General features: G+C 37.9%; 2 protein-coding genes across 10 annotated transcripts in view; both read right to left on the bottom strand.

Moving 5' to 3' along the window:
- cep89 (centrosomal protein 89) overlaps nucleotides 1-15,188 on the bottom strand; it is a 42,134-nt gene extending 26,946 nt beyond the window's left edge. The window contains exons 1-17 of one of the 8 annotated variants that reach the window (XR_001427808.1): nucleotides 14,880-15,188; nucleotides 14,221-14,327; nucleotides 13,256-13,402; nucleotides 12,854-13,046; nucleotides 12,645-12,696; nucleotides 11,987-12,082; nucleotides 11,182-11,400; nucleotides 10,408-10,553; nucleotides 9,242-9,292; nucleotides 9,003-9,086; nucleotides 8,591-8,685; nucleotides 7,796-7,911; nucleotides 7,468-7,648; nucleotides 6,722-6,889; nucleotides 4,805-4,946; nucleotides 3,892-3,975; nucleotides 3,093-3,165 (exon numbers count right to left, since the gene is read on the bottom strand). Coding sequence is in view for 6 of the 8 variants with exons in the window: in XM_015055448.1 (XP_014910934.1) it covers nucleotides 3,076-3,202; nucleotides 4,805-4,946; nucleotides 6,722-6,889; nucleotides 7,468-7,648; nucleotides 7,796-7,911; nucleotides 8,591-8,685; nucleotides 9,003-9,086; nucleotides 9,242-9,292; nucleotides 10,408-10,553; nucleotides 11,182-11,400; nucleotides 11,987-12,082; nucleotides 12,645-12,696; nucleotides 12,854-13,046; nucleotides 13,256-13,402; nucleotides 14,221-14,327; nucleotides 14,880-14,921 (1,966 nt within the window). In the remaining 2 variants the exon portion in view is untranslated. Of the gene's footprint in view, nucleotides 1-3,075; nucleotides 3,203-3,891; nucleotides 3,976-4,804; nucleotides 4,947-6,721; nucleotides 6,890-7,467; nucleotides 7,649-7,795; nucleotides 7,912-8,590; nucleotides 8,686-9,002; nucleotides 9,087-9,241; nucleotides 9,293-10,407; nucleotides 10,554-11,181; nucleotides 11,401-11,986; nucleotides 12,083-12,644; nucleotides 12,697-12,853; nucleotides 13,047-13,113; nucleotides 13,226-13,255; nucleotides 13,403-14,220; nucleotides 14,328-14,879 lie in introns of those variants that run through there. The other 7 variants (XR_001427809.1, XM_015055446.1, XM_015055448.1 and 4 more) reach the window with 7 other exon arrangements.
- Nucleotides 15,189-17,211: 2,023 nt separating this feature from the next.
- Nucleotides 17,212-20,127, bottom strand: part of rhpn2 (rhophilin, Rho GTPase binding protein 2) — a 36,065-nt gene continuing 33,149 nt past the window's right edge. For both annotated transcript variants that reach the window (XM_015055454.1, XM_015055453.1), the window contains exons 14-15: nucleotides 19,150-19,305; nucleotides 17,212-18,876 (exon numbers count right to left, since the gene is read on the bottom strand). In XM_015055454.1, coding sequence (XP_014910940.1) covers nucleotides 18,610-18,876; nucleotides 19,150-19,305 — 423 coding nt within the window. In that variant the 3' untranslated portion in view covers nucleotides 17,212-18,609. The remainder of the gene's footprint in view (nucleotides 18,877-19,149; nucleotides 19,306-20,127) is intronic.

Here is a 20,127-nt window from a genome sequence, read left to right as displayed (position 1 = left end):
ACATCATGATGAGGGAAAAGCTAATTGTTAGCACCTTTTAAAAACCTCTCCAGGAGGAATAATTTTTTAAATACAGGGTTTCACTCACATTCGTTATTTAAAGCTGCAGTATGTAACTTTTGCATAAAATATGTTTTCTTTCCAAATTTGTTAAAACTGCCATCATGTCGTGACAGCACTAAGACCCTCCTTCTGGTTGTTTCTGACTGAGTGGTGTATTTCTGCAGTCTGTACTGAGAGAACTGGGAGAAGGTAGAGCTAACTAAATTAAAAACATAGAAGTTAAATTAAAATTTCACAAGATAGAAAAGATGGAATAAAGGACTCTTTTGATTTTCTAAAAAAAAAAAAATGTAAATCTGGGTCAGGAACTGCATGGGTCATTCAAACTTGACTCCATAAAATATGCAAGATTTTCAGGTGTTTCTAGGAGATGGACCTGCATGAATATTAATCGCACATGAATAATTTAGTCACAATCTGCTTTCTCTTTATGGCACCAAATAACTCACAATTCATGAGCTGGTGTGAGGCTAATAGGTTGATACCAGGTAAAGAATATCTGAGAACAGTTTTGTCAGTATTTCAGTGTGAGAGAAAAAAATGGAAGCCAAAGGCAAAAACTGAAACATTAAGTTTCACTTTTAGATTAATTCCATACCGAGGACGAGGAGGTTCGGCACTTTACAGAAGGGAGGCTTGCACAACCGACCAAGTACGGTCAGTACGGTCAGTAGCTGGACTATGTTAATACTGTATCTGATTTTTCTGAGAAATGTTCATGGCTGTGATGTCTGATATATCATCATTTGTTTCTGGACAGTGTGACTGAGGAGAGAGTGTGATCTTTGGTGTCTGGTGGACAAGAGTAATTAATTCCAGTGAAAATCCTAGTAGAGTTTAGCAAACTATGAATGGCTACATTTGTAAATCTGATGTATTTGTTGCTGTCAGGACTCCCTTGAATAAGTAGGATTTTATCCTGGTAAAATAAAAAATAAATAAATGAAATGTATTATGGAAAGAGAGAAAAGGCTTTTTGCTGGCATCACTCCCTAACAACCACTGCACTGCTTTGAAGATTTTATTTCCTTCACCATCCATCAGTGTATGTGGTGAAAGGATAAATATGGCTCCTAGCATATTGAGGCTAACAGGAAAAGCCCTCTATATCAAGTGCTTTTATATCCTGAATGATATGTAGCCAGAAGTTCTATCAATCTGTATTACTATTAACAAAATTCTTCTTACCAGATTTAGCAGAAGTGACAAAAGATTAGCTTGTCATATTTTTTTTTTATCGTCTGGACCAAGGGAACGAATACATGGGACAAAATATGTATACAATAGAATAAAGATCTATGTATTTTGCTACAGGATGTGTACTTGAGATTAAACCATTAGTGGAAAAAAGGTGAAAATCCCTTTTAATTTAAATGTTATGCTATTAATGTGATGCTGTAGCTCCTCTAGATATAACTTCACGTATGTGTAGGAACATTCAGCAGACTGAAAAACAAGTGCTGGAAATTTAAAATGCTTTAAATCACCTGCGTTCAGCTGAGATTTATATGCGTCTTCAGTCTCTCTTTCAGCAACCAAAACGCCCTCAGAGCTCGGAACAGCCACAGATAAGAGCTTTGCTTGAACAGAAAGCATTTGTTGCAGGATGTCTGCTCGCTATGATTAGAGGAGCTGATTTGACCTGAGAGAATGTCCCTGAACACTTCTGAATTCATCCAGCTGCTGCCACCATCTGTTCACTCATCAGTTCAGATGAGGGAGCCAAATCGCCGTGATTCTCAGACTGCAGCTTTGCTTCGCTCATGAGTAAAAAGTCTCAGTAGAATCCATTCTTTTTAGACACTAAATTCATAATGCTGACTTTTTATCCTGCGCATTTGTTTTTTAACTTTAAATTCGGCAGCAAAAAAGTCACCTGGGGAATCACCACTAGATCTGCTCGAGTGACTTTTATCCAATTAAGTCACGTTCTTTTGATCACACGACACCAGTGTGTTGGGCTGTGCTATAGCTGCATTACTTAGCAGTTAACTGTAACTGCTGATGTCACTCTTCAGATTCTTCTTCTACAGATTAAAAAATGGCGAATTAACAGCTGGTGAGTGAAAATACGGCGCAACAAGAAACGCCTGCGTAACAAGTTTCATAATTCCCTTCGACATAGTGCCAGTTACTACACTAATAGCGGTTTTAAGTTATTTTGTGGGATATAGGAGCTTGCTTTACATCAACAATTATTTAATATTGATTTTTTTAAAGTACTAGTTCCACTGGCAGATTAGTTGTAATATGACATTTTTAAAATATTGTAAATGAAATAATCTGTCAGTGGAAGTAGCACTTTTTCATCAAGATTAAGGAATTATTGACTTAAAACAAGCTCCTGTTTCTAGCTAAAAAGCTACTTGCAAGTTAGTTTTCTCTTATTTCAAGTGTTCAAGTGAGATACTTACACTAGAAACTAGACCAGAAGTTCTTGGTAGGATGTTGTATTTTTGCAGTGTAGCAGCCGCTTGCAGCTTTATGTTCACAAACATCATCGTCAGTGGTACAGTTTCTCAAAAATAACTTTACTGATGTTGGTTTTGCTTCTTTCAGTGAAAATGCTGCCAGTGTTCACTCTTGCAAGACAAAGAGCTGAAGGAAATCAGTGTGCACCAATGTAGTTTTTCAGAATAGTAGAAATTAACAGTAAATGACATTGATCGAGGTAGAGTGGGCTGATCAATATTAACTACACATGAGGATTCTATTTATTGAGCAGAATCAACAAGAAAATGGCCTTCATTTTGATAACTTAAGACACCTGCTGGACCAAATATGAAGCTCCACAAATATGAACGCTAGGCACCCAGATTCAGCTGTCGGGCACGTATCAGTGCAGCCTACTGGGATCTTTATTTTCTTGTTTGCATTTAGATCTGTCTTAAATCTTACATCTCCAATCCTAAAAACCAACCACAGCCCCCCTGAAGTGTGAGTAAAGTCACACTTCAGACTGTCAACAAAGAAAGGGAGAAAGGAAAGAAACAGAAAAGGAAACAGGCTTACTTTGAGTTCCTCTTGAAGCTTGCCAAAGCGGACCGTGCCATTCAGAATTCTGCTGACAAATCCCTGCTTTTCCTGCTGGAGTCCAGATGCCTAAGAGGGCAGAGAGGGAAGACGGAGGGTTACTGAGCTACGAAAGGAAGGGAAGGACACAGTAATAGGTGAGAGACATGGAGGAAAGGGGGAGAATTGGAAACAAACAAAAAAAAAGGTTTTCAATGGTCAGAGCATATGACTGTCAAATTCTAGTAAAATGTGTTTCCCCATTTCATTGGCTTTAGAGAAGAAATCATGGTCAATAGCATTTGAATTCATGGAAAATAAAATCTTTAATATCAAAGTGAAGACAGAGTTTTACTAAATATTGTTAAATAAATATTGGGAAAGTGAATCATTCCATAAATATTCCTTCTTTTTTTTTAACTTTCATTCTACAATCAATGTGCATACATCAACTCCTGTAAGGTCATCTCCATATATGTCCATAATTTAAATACACCGTCTTTTGTAATAACAAACCAACTACACCATCACGGAATCAATCCAAGGACCACAAATGGCCCCTGAGCCGCGCTTTGGACACCCATGATTTGACATATGTCAATGTAAACTGTTTGTGCAATTTTTATAATTAAATAGAGCGCAGTTCCGTGGATTATCACATTACATGGCATGATAACCTTAGTGGAACGTGGTCATGTTTAATCTTAGCAGATTAAATACAGCTATGGAGAGATTTTCCATTAGCCACTACCTAAAATAGATAATTAAACTGAAGTGAACTGAAATGAAAAGGTAATACGCTAGATTATCTGTCACCAACTCTATTTGCACGTGTGTCTATACATCCCACTGTTGGCATGAACAACGCATCTACTTTCCACATAGTAGGGGCAAAGCTGCCTGTGGGATAAAAAACAGGTTCAGACAATGTGTTTTCTGATTTTTAAGCCTAAATAAATTGGCTGCCATCACCCAGATGCTGCACAGCTGCTAGGTTCTGTATCCATTAGTTCCTTAATACATATGAGGCCCAGCTTCATCTGACATGTGCTAAATCGCCTGCCAGAACACGGCTCATGCCTGTCTGTCACTCTGTGCTGCGTGCTCCTGCCCAGTCTTTCATATTTTCATATTTTGTTCACCTGCACACCCATCTGACAGTGAAGATCACTGTCAGATCACAAAATAAACTGTTCCAGGGTCCGACCTGATGAATGCTGGCGAGTATTTCAAATCAACTGCGAGCTTTCTCGCAAGCTAAACTGGATTAGCTCAAAATAGTGTTGACATTCTACTACAAGGGAAATGATGTGCTGGTCAATAGCTGCACTGACCACATAATTGCACAATTTGACATTTAGAAAAACTAGCTTAATAAAAACATGGCAATTTTGATAAAAAATAATTTTCTGATAAGTTTTAGCACTTGCTTGAGGTTTTAAAGGTTTATTTTGCAAAACCGCAATAGAAACACCTTTTTCGCATCACACGAATCACATGACCAACAACTGGACGTTGCCTATGGCGCTAACCACAAAGAAGACGACAACAGGAAGTAGTTGCAGGATCATGTTGTGGCATGAACTAATTTATTCACGTGTGATTTTAATTGCAAAATGTTGTTGTTTTTTTCGCCACTAGCAGAATATTGACAAAGTTGTGCACAGTTAGTGTGTGCGTGTGACTTGTGAAACAGTCCATATCGGAGCAGCGGTAACATCAGCAGTACCGTGTGCAATAGATGGTCTCTTTCCCTGGAAATGTGCTCTGCGACAGAAACGACAGCCTCCAGATAGTGACGAGTCTTCTCCTCCTTCAGCAAATGCTCTTCCTTCTGTCTCCTCAGCGTACTCATCCTCCCCTCTGCCTTCCTAATTGATTGACAGGAATGATTGTGTGAGTTAACAAGCGAGAGAATTTTAAACAGGAGACGAAAGCCACATTGTAAAATGGAGAGAGGAGATAAAACAATGGGAAAATGTAGCAGGGTTAATAAAAAAGGGATTTGGACAGACAGAGAGAGAGAGGAGGTGAGAACAGAAGAGAGACAAAGAATTAACTGGATATCTTCATACGCTTCCATCTGTACAAGGACGTGAGACAATCCTCGGCTAATCCAACACCCTTTCTGACAGTCTTCACACCTCGGAATGAAAAACTCCACATTAATCTCAGAGCAAGCCTGCTGGGAAACCGAGCACGCTCCCAGAGCAAAGGAGATTTTAGAACAGCTTGAGTCCATGATTAAAATGTTAAAAATCATCATCTGCATTTACCAAGACACATGCAATAAAATCTGCATATGAATTAGACATGCAGAACAGAAGTAAATCGTCTGGGCCAGCCCTTATCGGTGATCAGTCAGAAGGAAACTAAATAATTTACTGAACCACTCAATTCACTAAGTGAAATGTTAAATAGATTACACACAGACAGATGTTTTCAAGCCTCTCTTTTGTGTTAATTATAATGATTTTGCACTTAAACTGTTTTAAAGGGGCAGTACTATGTAAAATCAACTTTGCACTATGTTATTCCCTCATCAAAAACAAACTTTTTTGATGTGTCGCCTCGATTCTTTCATGCAAGTTTGAGAAATCCTTTAATCTCCCATGGCAACCATTCAGCTGGGTGGACATAGCTTCGCCTTCAAGGACGAAGCTCCTCCTCTGAGCTTCCCCCTCACAGAGCCCTCCTTCTCACTTCTTCCACTCAGCTCCTTCAGACTAGCCATCAACAAGCAAACGCCTGGTGGGACTGTGCAGTTGCTGAGCTCATCATATGAGCTGCTTCTCAATGAAATACTGGTAAAAACGTTGTTAGAGGGCTAATACAGGAGCGACGTTATTATGATTTCCTGAAGGCAAAGTTTCAGAAAGAGCAGGAGTTTTTAAAGAGACATAGTCCCAATTTCAAGGCATGAAATCAGGAAGTAAAATATCTTTTAAGTCATATTTGATATATGAAGCATTTTTATAGCAACTAAAGTGACATAGATGCTTGATTATGCTATAAAATGGCCCTATGTACCTGGAAAACATAAAATTTCTCCTTTAATACAGAAATATGGGCTTTATAGGAAAAAAAAAGTATGTTTAATATACTTGCTTAAAGGTTGCCATTTTCAAAAGTTACTTTTAATATGACAAAAGAGCCTCATAGCAACACATATTGTCACTTTCCTAAAATAATGGCCTAGGCCATTTTTTGCCAAAAGTGATTTTTTTTATTTTATTTTATTTCATTTTATTTATTTATTTTGCCTAAAACAGCTTTTGGAAGAAAAGAGAAAGTTTTTTTTTTTTTTTGTCAAAACCACTTTTGGCAAAAAATACTTAGAGCCATTATTTTAGAAAGGTGACTATATGTTAATATAACATATAGTCAATATGACTGAACAGCCTTGAGCACATTGCACCTCCAGATGTCTGTAAAATACAGAATCTGCACGAAAAGGAGGGATGGAAAATATTTTGTTCCACTCATTTTCCAAATTTAAATGCAATTCCATAACTTCCAGACTTTCCACAAAGATGTACCAATGCAGTGTTTTTGTTTTGTTTTGTTATGCATTAATGGATTCAGAAATGCATTCTTCTTATAATTCAGGAGTCAGCGGATCCAGAAGAAGCAGCCCATCTGGTACCTGTTTGCTTGTTTGCAGCGCTCCAGCTCAGTCTTCGCCGTCCTCACATCAGCAGTCAGGCTGACTTTGTCCTGAGCCAGACTCCTGATCTCCTCCTGCAGGCTGGACATTTTTAGAAGCAACTGCTGCTTCTCGCTCTTATTTCTCCTCTCCTGCTCCTCCAGCTGTCTGAAAGTCAGGAGCAGATTTAAGCATTAAAGGATTTGCTCTGATAAACAAATTTCAAGGGAAATGTTTACAGATTTTTCATAATATTCCAGTTGATATCTTTTTTTTTCATTTGGATACTGTCTATTTAAAGTGCTGCAGTCTACAGAAAACAAACAAACAAACAAAACAAAACTATAATCAAACACGAAACCTTGAAAGGCTCAAAGCTTTGGTAATTTTTTCATTTTCTTTGAGAGCGCTAATTTTTTCTTATTAATTTGCAGAACTCTGCTGGTTTTAATTACTCTCTTTCATGTTAAACAATTCATCCCCCTGCTGGTCTCCGTGGCAACTAAAATTGCAATGTTTTAGGTGCTTCTCTTGTTGGACTTCTTGAATCTTATCTTTTTTTTCTGCACCAAATTGTTTGTTTTGAAATATTGAAATGAACTAAACTGTACATTTATGAAAAAAAGTAATAAGGTGGAATCCAATATTGCACAATTCTCAATCAGACAAATGGAACAGAGTTGTTTTCATGCTGATTAATCATTTAAAGACGGTAATATTAATCAAAGCAAAGACTGTAGAAGCACCTTCTGAGTTTGCCTGCAATGCTGCAGTGCTCATCCCATGTGACGACATCCTTGAGGCGAGCCTGCAGCAGCTCGACCTCCTTCGTGCGTTTCTGTAAGTCCCGTCTGCTTCCTTCCAGGTCCTCCTGCAGACGCTCCTTCTCTTCCTCCAACATCATAAGCTGCTTAGACATTTTCAAGACTACAGAGAGAGGCAGAAGGGAAAGAAGTAGGCAAAAAAACAAAAGATTGTTCAGTTTGGGATTTTATTTTACAACTTTCACATTGTTGTTTTTTTTTGGCTCATGAGAAATGTGTTTCAATTTACTCTAGCCCTTCTTCACAGTACCTTCAGATTGGTGTTTGCTGTGGTTGGCCTTGGCTTTTTCATGCTGAGCTTCCAGCTGACCAATCAGAGCCTGGTTCTCCTGCAAAACCAGAAGAGCTTGCTGCTGAATCATCTGGCTGCAGAGAGATTGGAGGAAGGTTTTTATTTAATTCCTCAGTTCTTTGGAGGTAAAACTGAAAATAAATATATCCAGTGCCTTGCAAAGTTATTTTGCACATTTCATGTTACAGCCACAAACCTCAATGCAGTTTTGATAGACCAACACAAAGTAGTGAATAATTGTCAAGTAGAAGGAAAATGATAGCTCCAATAATAATAATAATAAATACATATACAATAAAAAAGATTAGATTAATAGGAATAAATGAGTATTTTTGCAAAGTAATGCACTATTAACTAAGAGTAAATAATTTCAATGTCTTTTTTGACACATCTAGTAGTAAAGAGGTTTATATTAAACGTTTTACTTCAAACTTGATTTAATAATCAATTTGACATCTGCTCTTTAGCTTTCAAATTGGCCTCATTGTTCTGAAGATCAACATGAGAAATATGAAGCCAAATTACTGTTCAGTGATGTCATGTTGATAAAATTGTTTGGAAAAACTGTCTAATTTATGCAAACATATAATGAAGGATAAGTATAAAGATGATTGTGGAGGTTTTGCAATTTATCTCCCTGTTATTCTGACTGACTAAACTAACAGCAAAAGGAAAGAAAGGCAGAAAAAAAGGCACTTCATTTTTGTTTTTGTTTATCACCGGGATAAGTTCTGATGACCCAGCACTTCTTACCAGTCCTTATGGTTGACCACATCCATCTCATCGTGGAGCTTCTCGTTTTCTTTCATCACATTGTCTACCTTAGCTCGCAACTTGGTCATCTCCTCCTGCAGCAGGCAAACACACAGAAGAAACTTTTATTTGTGTGAAACAAACCTTGAAAATCGTGTAAACCAGGAAAATAAAACAGAAACCAAATAAAAAGAGAGCCCTTATTTTCTACATTTTTCTCAGTCATTGCTCCTCCCAGTAAAGACCGGGCCAATGTGGGTTTTTCCCCCTAAACTTTCATGTGTTTTATTGTGTCTATTACTGGAGAATGTGAAGCCTTTTACACCTTTAGAGAGCTACTTGTAAACGTGGGAAGGAAAAAGAAAAAAAAAACACAGAAAGGCATATGATCTGTAATAAAAATCAGTTTTACCTCAGTGGTTTGTAGAAGAGCTTCCTTCTCATTCATGTTGTCTTCATAGGCCAGCAGCAAAGGGCATAAATACTTCATGTCAACCTAAAAAGATATGGATGATGAAAGAAAATATGCTAAATATCCCGTTTATTTATGTCACATAGGAAAAAAAAACACTTATTGTCCTCTTTGCCTCTATAACAGGAGTAAAAACTTAAACCTAGCAGAATCACAAAGAGATTTTTTTCTATACTAACCAGCCATGGAGGGGGAGAACCTGTGCTTGGTATGCCTTTGATGTTGGAGCTCTAGATGAAATTCAGCCAAAGACAAAACAAAAAGTTAGTTATCATTTCTCCTTGAAGCTGTTACTAAAATGTATTATTGGATATACAGAATAATGCAACAACAAATGATGAAATAATCTTAGATGGAACCTTTTTAACTAGAAAGGTTCACGTTGAGCTCACTAAAAGAATTCATGGTCCATATCAAAGAAGATGTTTATGCAGTAAAAACAAAAAAAAGTCAGTGGGATTTGCTAACTGTAACTGGTAATACGCTGCACAAACAATGTTTTACTTTTTGTGTCTTTCAGTTGAAACACTTAAGGAACATGTTCAGAAAGACGAGGAATACAGTACTGTGTTTCACTGGTCTAATACGACAGGCTTCCCAGCAAGCTTTTGCCAAACAATATTTTATATATTCTATTCCGCATATTATTTAACTGCAAAGCTCTGTTTTGACTAAAGTTTTGCTTTATGCTTTTGTCATAAAGTTCTTCCTCTGTCTTTATCCTATTTCTTTCTTTCTTTCTTTATTCTTTTGTAATGTAACGCTATTTTAAATCCACCCCCACCTTTATCTTTTCTTTTCACCTCCACTGTCACTAATGAGTCACTCACAAAGACATGCTGGTACAGAGGAAGCAAACAGTCAGAGATGAGCACAAGAAAACTCCTGATGTGAAAAAAAAAACTGCATGAGGTAGTCATGATTAAAAGCACAGGTCTGCTTTCATCCGCTGGTTAAATGACACAGCGGCACAGAGAGAAAGGAACGAAGAGCTGCAGACAGTTTACTGCAGGAAATCACATGGAAGAAGGGACAAGAAAACCTCCCATCACTCAGCAGGGCTGCGGATCAAAAGGAAGACGCTGAATGTCTATCTGAAAAGCTTGATTAGAAAGGCGGCACAACGAAATGATGAAATAAACACAAAATATGATTAAATCATATGAGATTGCAAAACAAATATTTCCAGAAATGTACTGAAGTGAAACGTGTCGTTTCACAGGTATGGTTATTATACAAAGAGTATGTTTGATTAGAGCTACAGTTGGGTGATTTTTACTGAACTTGTTAGTTTGATTAGCTCTTGTTCTCAGCACATTGCTCACGTTGGTTGAGTTTTTCATACCTCTTGTTTGGACAGCGGTCTGAAGCGAGCTTGGTAGCGGCTCAGCTCCACGTTCAGACGGTGGACAGTCAGTTTCAGGGCATCGTTTTCGTCCACCAGCTCCTGCGCGTGTTGTCTCAGGCTCTGTAGCTCTGCCTGGCTGCCTGCTAGCACAGCATAGCAAGGTATTCAATATTATTGGTTCTCAGAATGACACAAAGGCATAATTAGGGCCAAAGTAGCTAGGGAAAAAAACAGAGGAACAAATTTTCGCCAAAAAAACTCAGGAATTTTGACATTAATCTCAGAAATTTTTGAGAAAAAACTTAGACATCTCTGAGTTCCTTAAGTTGAAAATTTGTAAGAAAAATCCAAATCTGAGAAATGTCTTTGAAAAAAAAATTTGCAAGAAAAACATATTTTAGAAAAAAACTTTGAAATTCTATGAAAATGTTCTACTTTTCAAGTCGACCTGAAATAAGTTTTTTTTTTTAACCAGGTAATTACTTTTTTAATCTACAATGGCTCTAATAATCCATCATGATGTCTCAGTGATTCATTTATAAATCACAACGAAACAAGTGGAAGGATTCTTGGAAGACATTTTCTAAATACTGAATATATTTTCCAGGTGATTTTTCTGTTTTGGTGTGTAATGAAATCATGGTAAAACTAGAACTTCTGTGTATTGAACATTTATATTTTTTAACTTTAGAGTTCTTGTTGTTTTTTGTTTTTTTATTACTAAATGCTGCAATCATTTACTTCACTAAACTTTCACTTATTTTTGCAAACCTGCAGAGGATCTGAGGTTTGAGGAGGCGTGGCTCTGACTGATCTCGCGCTCCAGGCGATCCAGCCTCTTTTCCAGCTGCTTGTCTTCGTGTATCGTCTTGGTCTTCCTCTGTTTCTGCAGCTCACTGTATCCTCGGTTGGTTTCTGGAGTCAAGTGGACCTTCTGTTTAGGCATTTTAGCACCACCAGCCCTTTTAGTGGTTGGGATGGGTGGCAGAGCTGAAATACAATAAGGACATCTCTAAAACAAATGCAGAATTTTTCTTTTAGTATAGTAATTTACCAGTTATCTTTCTGCTGAATGAACTAAGAAATGCATAAGAAAGCAGAGTACGAAACAAGAAAAGTTTCGGTTTGCCTGACTTTGTGGTAGATTGCCCTCTAGTGGATTAAGAACGTAACACATGGTTGTTGGCTAATAATAACAACTGTAGTGCCTTGCAAAAGACTTTGCCCACATTTTGTCACAAATGTTACTGTTTTATTTTTTCTGTTGTTTTGGATTGTATGTGACAGCTCAACAAAAAACATCAGAACAATTTTAAATGCTGGCAAAATTATACACTTTAGTATGTAGCTAACAACAGTTGATCCTACTTGATGTGAAACAGCCAGTTCTTCCTATTCATTTAGACAAATGAGTGTGAAACATCTATTTCCTACTGAAAGCTCAGTTTAAGGCAGAACAACAGAGGAACAAGAAAACAATGAGAAATCTCTGCTGGAAGTTTAGTAACTGTTTGGTGGATAAAAGAAGATCAATAAATAAAAATAAGAGAGATAGAAGGTGATAGGAAACACATACATCGCACATCTTCCTTGGGGTTTTCAGAGCTCTTTCTGAGAGTTTCTCTCCTCCTTCTTGCTTCTGGAGACTGGCCACTTGATTCCTCGGTGAGGTCTGGAAGGTATGAAGAAACGAGTGTAACGGCAGGAAAAGTACACATATGTGAGAGTGTTGCATTTGAGATCATGCATGGATCACTTTAACAACGTGCACAGTAGAATATTGTAGGCCCTCATCATCTAATGCGTGGACACAGCTCAAGTAATAGCAAATATAATTTAGTTCTAATGACACCCGTTTAGTGTTGGAAAATTAGTCAAGTAAGTATAAGGAACATTTTAAATTAGTTTTGCCTCAAGACTATGAACTCCCACTGTTTTCTGTCCTTAAAAACATCAGCCTACAGTTTTGTTGCATTTTACTGTGATTTTAATGAAACTTGCATAAAGGACAAAGATGTATGCTTTAAAATATCCAAAGTTCAGACTTCAAAGAAAACCAGATATCATCAGAAGATTCCTGATTGGTGCAACTGCAGTCGTTTTCTTCATGCTTTCTCACGCTGGTGATAAATGTTTCCATCACTTCTGTGCTACAATCATTTTATTCTGGAGCAGTTCTACTGAGTCTATGTAAGCTACTATAGACTATAGACTAGAGTAAATAAAGTCAGTACCTGGAGATGGCACTCTCCCACCCGACATGTGAGCGGCCAGAGACAGAACGGCCTGGAAGAGAGACGGGTGAAACAGGAAGTCAGTCAGACAGATAGTAAGAGAGAGACAAATCTTTTTCTGTATGAACATATCAGAGCATACAGATTCTATAGCTCCACCAAAAACATATTTTGATGTTGTATAACACAGCAAATGTGTGCTTCCTTACCTCTGCTTCTAGAGGCAGATCATGAACCATTTCTGACACTCTAAGATCCTCTCGTCTGTCCAGAGTTTGATACACATGCTCGTCCGCATCACCCTGGTCACCAGCTGCATCTTGGTCATCTTCCAGCTCTCCCTCGGAGTGGTCAGGAGACGACAGGTGTGGCCGGCTAGCCAAATCCTCCGACCATCTGTCTCTGTTGAAGGTAAGGTGATTCGAAGACTGAAAATGACTGAAAACTTTCTCACTTTTTATGAACTCACTTTAATTCCAGGTGGAAAAGGCAGAATTTGGACTTTGATGCAAGTCCAGGAAGGAACTCTTTGTGGCTCACTAAATTTTATAGCCACAAAGGGATACTTTTCTGAAGACTGGACAGCAGTGCAGCTGTAGAGGAGAATTCACCTTGAGTAAAGCACACTGCTGCCGTTTGGCTCAGTTAGGAAGGATTCAGAACGATCTGTCTCAGAGATCGACCTTGGCCGAGCGGGCGGGATGACCCACGTCTGTCCCGTCAGCGAGGAAGACAGGATAGCTGCAGCCAACGCTGATCTGTGGATGTGAACACAAATGTTGTGTAGCAAAAAGGCATAAACAATAAATACTGCTTGTGAAATATGGCTCACTAAAGTTAGAAGATATCATTTTATAACTTACTGTAAAAGATAAATTAGTACCTCAGTTCAGCCCAATAAATAAGTTACAGGAACCCCATATTCTTACACTCACACTCTTGGTAAAGATCTTTTAAAAGCTCAGTTCTATATATCCTCCATTCTCTTCAGGTCATCCTGCAATGGTCTAATGGGGTTTCTGTCTGCAAGCTGATTATTGAAGTACCATACATTCAGGTTCTCAATGCCAGTAAAATATTTGTTGACATTTGCATGAAATGTGAAATTTCATGCAATTGGCCATGAAATTCATTAAGAAACTACAACTAGGCTGCAGGGTTTCCCCGTGTACCTTTTTTTTTTTTTTTTTTTTACAACTTTATAGTTGGAGTTTAGGTATTGTTAATAACCTCTTCCAACAACAACACATAATTACATAGTGATATTTTCAAAATTCTTGTCAACTTCAAAAACTTTTTTTTAAACTCAAAAACACGGTAGACCGCTGGATGAATGCCTTAGTGCCCCTACCATCAGACATCATCATCTACTTTGGCTTTTTGCACACCTTTACCAGAGGGCCAACAATTGTGGAATCTCCCTTGAAGCTGAATATTGATTACAATAACATTTCAGTAATGACCGTACAAATGTAAAAGAAGAAAAGGGGGGCGGGAGGAGAGGCTTCGGGGAAAATAGTGTAAAATGTGAAAAGATGTTGAAGGTTGAAGGTGACAAAGGCAGCGTGTGAGGTACCTATGTCTCTCAGGTGAGGGGTCTGGGCTTTGTGGGGGAGGAGTACGAGGCACAGCGGCTTTAGGAGCGATGGAGGCGGCAGGGATCAAACCATGAGCTATGTGCTTCTACACAACACAACACATCAACAGGGGAGAGGTTACAGGGTCAGTCTGTCACACACGACAATAGCTCTGTTTTTGTACAGAGGTTCAAGACTTGGAAATAAAATAACAAATAATGTTATTTTATAGCAACAATGAAACTGGATGGTTGTTAGGGGAAGCTGTTATATGAGGAATGTAGATGAAATACACCAGTGGCCAACCTTTTATATTTATTTATTTGTAAAAAAAAAATAAATAAAAATAATTAATTAATTTAAAAAAATCAAAACTTACATTTACTATTTAATTTGTGTTGCTATTATTTAAAACCCCACATCATACACCGCAATTAATGTTTGAACAGCAACAACAATTTCAGGCATATGAATAAGTTTGCGTGGCGCTGTGAATACTCCCGCGACATGCTTTAGCTGTTAAGTGCGCCATAATATTGTAAATGTCAGCTCAACACAAGATACGCTAAGTAACCCTAATTACATTATGCTAAAGCTAACACTACATGGTATATTAACCGAGTTAAACATTGGAAAGTGTTAATAAAAAAGAACTTACAAACTCCTTGTCTTTCTCTCGTCTGAAGTTGAATTTCATCATTATGAAAATGATTCACCTTTAGCTCTCTAACTTGACAAACAAAAAGCTTTTCTTTTACGCAAAGACTTTTCAAACTAATCGCCAAACTGCCTTGAAAACACCCAGCCGCTATCCTGTTCTTGTAATATGATTGACATTAGTTCACTGTTCTTAGAAAACAGTCTACGACAACCAAGTTAACTAAATTAAAAGGAGATACTGATTTACCAGCCGCCGTATCTAGACGCTTAGCCATGGGAAACCACGTCTTTGCAAAAGAAGCGGTGATTGGTTTCCCTGCTCAAATTCAGCCAATCAGACACCGTTTTAAATTTCCTAGCAACGGTGTTTCCAACAACCAACAGACCTTCCACCAGGGGGCGTGTGTGTCCCATTAAATAAAAACAAAGCATGAGATCGGTTGGAGCCTAGACAGTGCAAGAAAGAAAGAAAGAAAGAAAGAAAGAAAGAAAGAAAGAAAGAAAGAAAGAAAGAAAGAAAGAAAGAAAGAAAGAAAGAAAGAAAGAAAGAAACAAAGAAAGAAAGAAAGAGCATTTTATACTTGATAATTTTTCATTTGTATTTTCTTATCTGGCGATAATTAACACATAATTATTTAGTTTGGAAAATCCAGTTTTTCTAAGTACCCCGTAGTCCTACAACCTACACCAAGTTGAGACCTCCAGTCTGTTTTAACATTCAGTAAAATAGCATTATATTAGTTAATATTTCAGATACAAACAGTACTGGTTCCAATGACAGATTTCTTTCCACTTCAAATCAGAAAAACATCTTTTTATAAGTGAAAGTAGTTTTTAAATTAATACTCAAGAATTATTGACTTAAACAAGCTTACATATCTTGCTGAAAAGTGACTTTTCAGCACTTATTTCAATTGTTCAAAAATATACACTAAAAACTAGACAAAAATTCCTGACAAGATTTTATGTTTTTGCAGCGTGTAACAGTCTGTTACAGTGGTTATGTGAAAGCCTCAGACTGAAAACACTTGGTTGTTGTTACAGTCTTGGATGCACATAGCTATTATTATTTGTCTTTGTTTTCTTTTTATGACGCATCCCTCTTTGCACAGTCAGCTCTAGAACAGTCCCAAGAATAGCCAATTACAACCTATACCGTGTAGTTGTTAGGAAGATATGATGAATCCAAGATGCCACTCTTTATTTCACTTACCTAACACTAATCCTTGGAATTAAGTTACCAACCTGCTGACTGTTCATGGAGGCAAATTGAATCTGGAGCCTCAACCAAACTAGTGGTTGGTGACTTAAAGGAAGTAGGTCTCTGTGTCACATCATCTTTAAACCCTAGGGAAACTTATTCAAAAGTATTTACATTTCTAGAAACTTGTCAACTCAACTTAAAAGGGCAGTATTATGTGTTTTCCAGACACATAGTGCCATTTTATTGCACAATTAAGTAACTATGTTAACTTCAGTTGGTAAAAAAATGACTTTCTAATTTAACGCCCGTCTATTTCAGAAAGTCACCACAACATTGCTCCTCTATTAACCCTTTAGCAATGTTTTTATTAGTGTTGCACTGTTATTCTGTTAAAAAATATTCATTTCTGGGCATGCTGTGGTGACACAGGGGCAAAGCACAACCCAGGTATGTAGGCCTTAGTGCTCGATGCAGCCGTCACAGACTCAAATCCCGACCTGATGACCTCTGCTGCATGTCCACTCCCTCGCTCATTACCCATTTCACCAACAACTCTCAAATAAAGGCCACTAGAGACAATAAAACCTTAAAAAGTATATACATTTCGTTTCCTCTTTGTATAAATGTAATTAAAGATGGGCTCTTGCTTAAAATTTCTGTTACATTGCACTGCTGCAATAAAAGACTTGTTTTTTACCCATTACCACTAAATGCTGGCATCACTTTATTCTGTATGCAACTGATTTACATACTAATTAGACTATTTTTAAGCTTCAATTTAAATTTTGATTAATTTTTTATATTAACGTGAAATGTTCAACAAGAAACAAACTTTCACTTGACAAAAAATCCCATTTAAGATTAGAGCACACATTACACCCAGCAATCAATTGTTAAGGCCATAAAAAGTTCAAATGAGTAAAATGTAATCACATGTTTCCTTCAGTCTGTGGAATGATGGATTAGGATGTCATGTGGTACTAGCCTGACTTAAAAAAAAAAAAAAAAAAAAACTGGCGAAATTTTTTAAAGAGGTGTGTGTTGACCAAACCTCATTCCAGACATTTTCCACCTGCTCCGCATTGTGGGGTCCAGATACACAAAGTCAGACAAATACTTCAGAAAATTCACCTTACCCCCTTTTGTTTATTCTGTTTTATTTGAGTGAACACACATGACAAAGACCTAACAATGCAGCACAAAGTGCAGAACATGGAGAGACCAGAAAGCATTAAAAGAAAAGGAGACCGAACCCTCTGCATACACACTAAGGCACTCAGTATCACCAGGCACTGCGGCGTTAACACACACAAAAAAGCCAACATCTATACGAATTACTTCATTTAACATACATGGCACCTTAAAACAGTGTTAGGTAAACACAGACAGTACCGAATATTACATAGGTTTATGAAAACATTTTCAAATATACATTAGAAAAGCAAAAAAAAAAAAAAAAAGGTAGAAGTAGACAATTTTTCCAAGGCTAATAAAATACATTCTTCCAAAAGAGAAATCCACCAAGTAACAATTTAGAACTTGAACTAAACTTAAAAGGTAAATATATATTTATTTTTGTGGTTTTGAACAACATAAATAATTTGATTATCAAACGAATATGAGAATCTACTTTGTAGATAAAGAGATACAGTCCAACACTGCGGAGTGTCAGTAAAAAATATGTGAGTTGTTAGCGTTAATGTTAAGGTGTGTGGCCGCGGGCTTTGATCCGAGCCACTCTTGTTTGTCAGAGTATGCGTCGCGAACATCAGTGTAACCACATCCTTCCCTTCTATTAACATAGACTCCACTACATACAGATTCACATTAACGAAGACTCACGGCTACAGCTTCCTACGAAAATATAAGATCAGTAAATGATTCGTCGCAGGCGAGGAGGCATGTGGGGAGATAAAATACAAAGGTCTCTTTATTTACACTGCGTCCCAAACATGGCACGATGCTCAAACACCATCTTTAAAGGCTGTCTCTCAAAATACCAAAAAAAAAAAAAGAAGACAGTAACACAAAACTAAAGGTATGATTTAGCAGCTTATCGGATATTGCATTCTAAAAATATAAAATAAAAAAAATCTCCCTAGGCTTAAGAAAAAGTTCACAGCACTTTTAGTTTTCCCTCACTGATCAGCTGTGTGATGTTTTTTTTAGTAACAATGTCCTTCATGTATGCAAGAATGCTGTGGACTTCTTAGACCACATTCTAATCACTGCCTTGCAAAAGCAGTAGATGCTGGCATGGGTGCGCTCACAAATTTTAGAGTTTTTGTTTGTGTGTGTGTGTGTGTCTTAAGATGAATGGTAACTGGAGTCGCACTGTGCTGTACATGCGCTGGCACGGAATAAAATGGTTTCTATTATTGCTGACGCTCTTAAGATGGGCAGCCTGTGTGTTGGTTTTTGGCACGCTTGTTGTTTTTGTGCTGAAAACACCAAAGTGAGTGACAACTACTCCATGCGAAAGTGCACCCGGCGCGGGTACAGCGGAGCACGTCCGGCCACTGACTCAGTGGAGGAAGTTGTCGTTGTTGTAAGCGCTGGAAGTGGGGAACGTGGGGATGGGTTTGTTCCAGGAGAGCGCCCCCGAATGGTCGTCCGTGGGCAGGCTCAAGGTGCTGGCGCTCTTCATCTTGTTCTTCAGGCCCCAGCTGAGGAACGACGACTTCTTGATGACCTTGCGGGTCTTGGAGGACTTGTCTTCATCGTTGTGGGCCAGGCAAATCATGGAGTAGGTCTTGGGCAGGTTTCCGCTGAAGGTGGCGCTCTTGGTAGGCTATGTGGACACGGGAAGTGTTTCTTATTAGCTACATGTTGCTTTTGTCAACAGTCTGAAATATGCGAGTGTGCTGCGGTAATGGTATCTTCAACCAAGCATCATTTCCTTCAAAAAAAGATGCATTCACTTTTTGTGTTTTCACATGAACATTTTAAGAGCATCAATACATTTTCAACACAGTGGAAATATTTAATTCTGACATATGTCTCACAAGAGCCTCCTTAATTCTTATTTTTATTTTTATTTTTTCCAGGAATTCGTCAGACATACCATGGGAGGGCTGTTGTCGATCACGCTGACCACCTGGATTTCAATCCCCTCCTCATCCACGTCTTTCAGAAGTCGCATCATGTCACTCACACCCATCCATTTGGTGTCTTTGTCACCCACGGCAACGATGTAGTCACCCTCTTTCAGTCCATCAGTCTTAAAAAGACATGAACGAGGCAAGAGTCAAACACTTGATTTTAAAGACGACGACATATTCACAGAGAATGTCTTAAAGGTCTATCATCTTGTTTCCTCCCCTAAGGCAGCTAAAGTCAGCAGACAGGTAAGAGTGTGTAATTTCCTGAGTAGGTCCACACCCACAGGCAGGAGTTGAACCGTTTCTGTCCAATTGCTTGATTTACATTCACAAAAGCTGGTTGATAACTCTGCAAAATCAGCTGCCTAAATAAAAAAAAAGCCTTCTGAATGCTTTATTAAAGAGTTGCCAAGAGCTTGGCTTGGTAAAGCTTATGCCATACAACTAATCTTAGGCACGTGCAGAGGAAGGGGCTGGGGGTGCTTGAGTACCTGCCCCTTTTGCTCCTTCCCCCCAAAGTGCCCTTTTGGTCTTTTTTTTTTTTTTTTTTGGTATTATTTTCTAAGCCCTCTTCTGACACATAATAACATACTAAAATTATTTGTTGTTTACATTTTTAATAGTGTAATTCTGTAAAGACAAAATATGTCTGGTGGTTTAGCTCTGGTTTACATGTCCTGCTAAATTGCGGGTTTGAATATTGCAATACTTTCCTATAAAAAAATAGACCTGCAGAAAGAAATTACTAATAAAATATCTTACATATGCATAGTTGTATGCTCTATATAGAGATTTTCCTTAGCTTTGATTGTATATCTCACAATTTTGTAAATGATCATTGTTTATTAAACTCTGAAAGCTGAGAGGCTTTGTTAATATTCTGTCCTAGAATGCGGTGAGATGTGCCCTTTTTTTTGAGCACCTGCCCCTTTAGTGGTCTC

Source organism: Poecilia latipinna, unplaced genomic scaffold (assembly GCF_001443285.1).
Source record: "Poecilia latipinna isolate Pla-1442-1.1 unplaced genomic scaffold, P_latipinna-1.0 Scaffold1316, whole genome shotgun sequence".
In the NCBI taxonomy this organism is placed as follows: domain Eukaryota; kingdom Metazoa; phylum Chordata; class Actinopteri; order Cyprinodontiformes; family Poeciliidae; genus Poecilia; species Poecilia latipinna.
This window is presented reverse-complemented; position numbering and strand designations above follow the sequence as displayed.